Genomic DNA, 4,081 nt, shown 5'->3' with positions numbered 1-4,081 from the left:
CGCAGGTTGGTGCTGGGCGGTCGAGGGCCGAGGGGTCGGGGTGGCGGCGCTTGGGACCCCGGAGTTCCCCAAGCGCCACCTTTTAAGGGTCCTGCAGGCTCCTGGAGCCCTTACGTGTGGGATGGGGGCCTCTAAGTTTCAACTTCTGTCAGAAGGCTCTGCGTTAGCACGTGTACAAGTGTGCATAGTTGTGAACCTGTGCAACTGTGTATGTGTGTCACAGGGAGAGGTGCTCTCCTCCCCACCCCAGAATCCCCAGCTCCCAAGTCCCCCAGCAGTGCTGATCACTTGATAGGAGTCTGCATCGTGTTTACCCCCCAGGCTAGACATGTATGTCTAGAAGTGTAGACACAAGTATATGTTTGTACACATGCTGGTGGGTCTGCATACGTGTGAGAATGCTCACCTAAGGGGTCCGATCCTTCAAGGATCATTGTGTAGAAAGATGGAGGGCACGTGTATGTGACTGTGCACACTGCTGAGTGCATGTACAAAAATGTGTGCTTGTATCAAAACACCAAATTCCTCCTCAGCACCCAAATGCTCCACCCCTACCTCTGCTGGAGCCAAGAGAGTTCACTACCTAAGGGAGATGGGGGCTCAAAAGTGGGAGCCCCATCCCCACACTCAGCCTGTCCCTAAAGCCCCCAGCAGCCTGTCCTGCTCAGGGAGGAGTGGTGGCAGCCTGGCTCCCTACAGGTGTTGACAGGCGGGCCTCGGTTGCGGCTGCGTGGGGCCTGGTCCTCTGGGAATCTGGGTCACCCGGTGAGGAGCTGATTCATTGTTTGTATCAGTCATGGGGTGGGGAGTGGCAGGGGGAGGGGGAGATATCCCAAGGGAAATTTGGGGAATCATGGCTCACCTGCTCGTGAGTCCCCAGGTCACCCCCACTACCCAGCCTGAGCCCAGGAGGACTTCTCCACGCCTGAGTGTGTGAACATGGGTGCTTATGTTTGTGGGGTGTTTATCTGGGTGTATCTATGTATGTGTGTATCCTTATAGGCTGGTGTCTGTTTGTGAAGCTGTGAGTGGGTTCGTTGCGGAGTATGGAGATGTGTGCGTGGGTGTGTGTTTGTCTCTGCACATTGGTGTACCTCTGCTTAGGGGTGTCTAACGTGAACGAAATGCTACAAACTGCCCATCTCCCACTCAGGCTGCCTTTTATTGAGTGCTGACTATGTACCAGGCTGTTTTAAGTTGTTTATGTGTCCTAACGTTTTTGAGCCTCATAATGACCCTATGAAGAAGGTAATAGTGCCATCATCACTCCCATTTTGCAGAAGGGAAGGCAAGAACCAGAGAGGTTAAGTAACTTGCCCAAGGTCATGCTCAGTAAGTGGCAGAGCAGAATTTGGATACAGGCAGTTGAATGTTCCGACGGTTCCACAGTTCTATCTCAGATGGAAAAAAGAGAGGCATCCTGGGAGTCAGGATGCCTGGTTTTCCCTGGTTCTTGTGTGGCACTGGGTGCTGGCCTTGCCTTCTCTAGGCTGGGTTCCCCTCAAGGGTTTTTCTTCAGCATTGTGAGAGGCTAACCAGCTACCCCTTTCTTCTTCCCAGGTGAAGATCTGGTTCCAGAACCGCCGCTCCAAGTTCAAGAAGCTCTACAAGAACGGGGAGGTGCCTCTGGAGCACAGTCCCAACAACAGTGATTCCATGGCCTGCAACTCACCACCGTCACCTGCCCTCTGGGACACCTCCTCCCATTCCACTCCGGCCCCTGCCCGCAGTCAGCTGCCCCCGCCGCTCCCATACAGTGCCTCCCCCAGCTACCTGGACGACCCCACCAACTCCTGGTACCACGCACAGAACCTGAGTGGACCCCACTTACAGCAGCAGCCACCTCAGCCGGCCACCCTGCACCATGCCTCCCCTGGGCCCCCGCCCAACCCTGGGGCTGTGTACTGAGCACCCACCTGGCCTGCACCCCCTACGAAGGACCCTGGGACCAGGCAGAAGGCGCCTCAGTCCTAGCTGACACTCAGGAATCATCAAGGAGCACAGGGGAAAGGCATTCCCTTTCCCCTCCCTTGCCCCTTCCTCCAGGGACCCAAGAGCTTCCAGATGAAATTCGCATGGACCAAGGATGTCCCCTGAACCTCCCCCTGCCTAGATACTGGGGTGTCCCTCCAGATGTCGGGCATTCCACCCCAGTGGGGACAGCTGTATCCCTTCTGCTCCAGGAGCCTGGATTGGCTTTAAATGGCTCATCACCTTCCAGCTTCTAAAACTTAGTACCTGTTCCCCAGACTGGAGACCTTGGGGATGGGGGAGACTGTGGAGTGTTTGCAGGTCAGGCCTGGGCTGGGGCACCAGGCACCACGGATCCTAAGACCTGCCAGGCTTGGTTCCTTCTAAGCCACCTGGGGCCTCCCCCTTCTTGACCGGCCCCTCTGCCAAAAACAGCATTGGACATTGTGACTGGGACTCAGGGTGGGGACCTGAACTAGCCCCTGCCCTGCACTTCTAGCCCTCATTTTGCGTTTGAGGGTTAAACCAAAAGAACCCCCTCCCCCAAGTGAGGGAATCTTTTAATATTTGTGGCTTTAAAGGGAAGAACTAAGAGAACCCTCTCTCCTCTCTCCCCCTCTGTTCGGAGAACGAGTGGGAGGTCTCAGATGTCTTTCCTAAGGACCTATTTCTTCTGCCATGTACAGGACTTTGCACAACTTTGGTTTTAAAAGCTGTTGAAAAAATAGGAAAACAAAGGGCATTGTTAACAGATAGAGTCAACTCTCCCCTTGCACGGGCACCCCTATTCTGCCCCTGACCCCCCACCTCTTCTTTCCCTCCAGTAAGTTGGCAGTTTGGGCACCAAATCCCAAATCTCCAAGGAGACCTACCAGGCAAGACAGACTCCCAAACCCCCTTTCTGGTGGCCTTGGAAACATTTTGCTCTCCCAAGCTGGAGAATGTCTGGTGAGGTGCACGGGGCAGGGGGGAGCTGCCTAGAGGCAGTGGTGCTGCCCCTCCCTGGCCCAGATGTCCCCCCAAAGCTAACTTTCCTCCACCCCTGCTGTGGTAAAACATCGAAGAAACGGAGAGGTAAAAGACTGTAGCTATATATATGTACAATTTTTTTTTTTTTTTTTTTAAAGAGCAACAGAGAAGTAGCCTCCTCCCTGCTGTGGTTTCCTATTTATGTGACCCTTTTCCTCCTGGACGGATCTCTCTGTGTGTTAGGAGTTGAGGGAAAGAGGGATGTGGGCTCCGGCTGGATTTGGGTTTCATGGGAGGTGCAGGAGGAAGGAGAGACATAGTGGGTCTCCAAGAGTCCCACCCCAGGGGACAGGAATGAAGCCAACTCTCACCCCCTCCCAGCCTTCTCATTTCTGCTTTCTTACTGGACCCCTCTTTATATATAATGTTAATAAAAAAGAAGAAAATAACCACTGAACTCTTTGAACTGAAGGCTGCTGGCCAGACAGCTCTTGCCGGGAAGGCCTGGGAGTTGGAGAAGGTATTTGGTGGGGAGGGACCTCTGAGCCCCCAAGGGCTCCTGGGGGAGACACTGGGCTGGGCCTGGCCTGGGTGGCAGGTGCTTCTGGCCCCGTGGCTACCCCCACTCTGGGCAGGTCTGGGTAGGAAGCTCCCAGCTGTGGCCTCCCTGACTCCACTCTGTTTGGTGGCTTGGCGTTCCCTGTCAGCCAGCTGCCCTCTGCCACCGCCGCCGCCAGGTCACCTCAGGGCTGCTCTTTGATCTTGAGCTCACACGCAGACATGCTTGCACACGCGTGTAAACCCCCTGCCTCCACGCCCAGGCACTCCCGTCCCCTCACCCTCCTGTCTGTCCCTTCCAGCCTGGGGCAAGGGTGGGGCCTCAGGCAGGGGAGATGCTACTGCTCTCACAGCTGGCAGGGACCCAGGGCGCCACTGGGGTCGGAGCTGGGTAATGGAAGCAAACAGATGGGGGTGGTGTCTGTGTTTTCCTTCCCGGGGAGGGCTCTGACCCTGAATCAGAGTCTTCTCGCTGCTGCTGCTGATTGCCCAGCAGAATGACTGCCACCCTCCTCTGCTAGCTGCCTGACTCAAGGCTCTGGAGACGGAGAGCTGGAGATGATAAAATGAATGGAGGTGTGTG

At 55.5% G+C, this 4,081-nt stretch overlaps 1 protein-coding gene across 1 annotated transcript in view; it reads left to right on the top strand.

Annotated features, from left to right (window-relative positions):
- Positions 1-1,908, top strand: part of DLX3 (distal-less homeobox 3) — a 3,281-nt gene extending 1,373 nt beyond the window's left edge. The window contains exon 2 of the mRNA XM_008571814.1: positions 1,529-1,908. Coding sequence (XP_008570036.1) covers positions 1,529-1,908 — 380 coding nt within the window. The remainder of the gene's footprint in view (positions 1-1,528) is intronic.
- The last annotated feature ends 2,173 nt before the right edge of the window (positions 1,909-4,081 follow it).

This window comes from Galeopterus variegatus, unplaced genomic scaffold (assembly GCF_000696425.1).
Source record: "Galeopterus variegatus unplaced genomic scaffold, G_variegatus-3.0.2 Scaffold723, whole genome shotgun sequence".
Taxonomy (NCBI): Eukaryota; Metazoa; Chordata; class Mammalia; order Dermoptera; family Cynocephalidae; genus Galeopterus; species Galeopterus variegatus.
The sequence above is the reverse complement of the archived record's forward strand: the minus strand, read 5'-3'. Positions and strand labels throughout refer to the sequence as shown.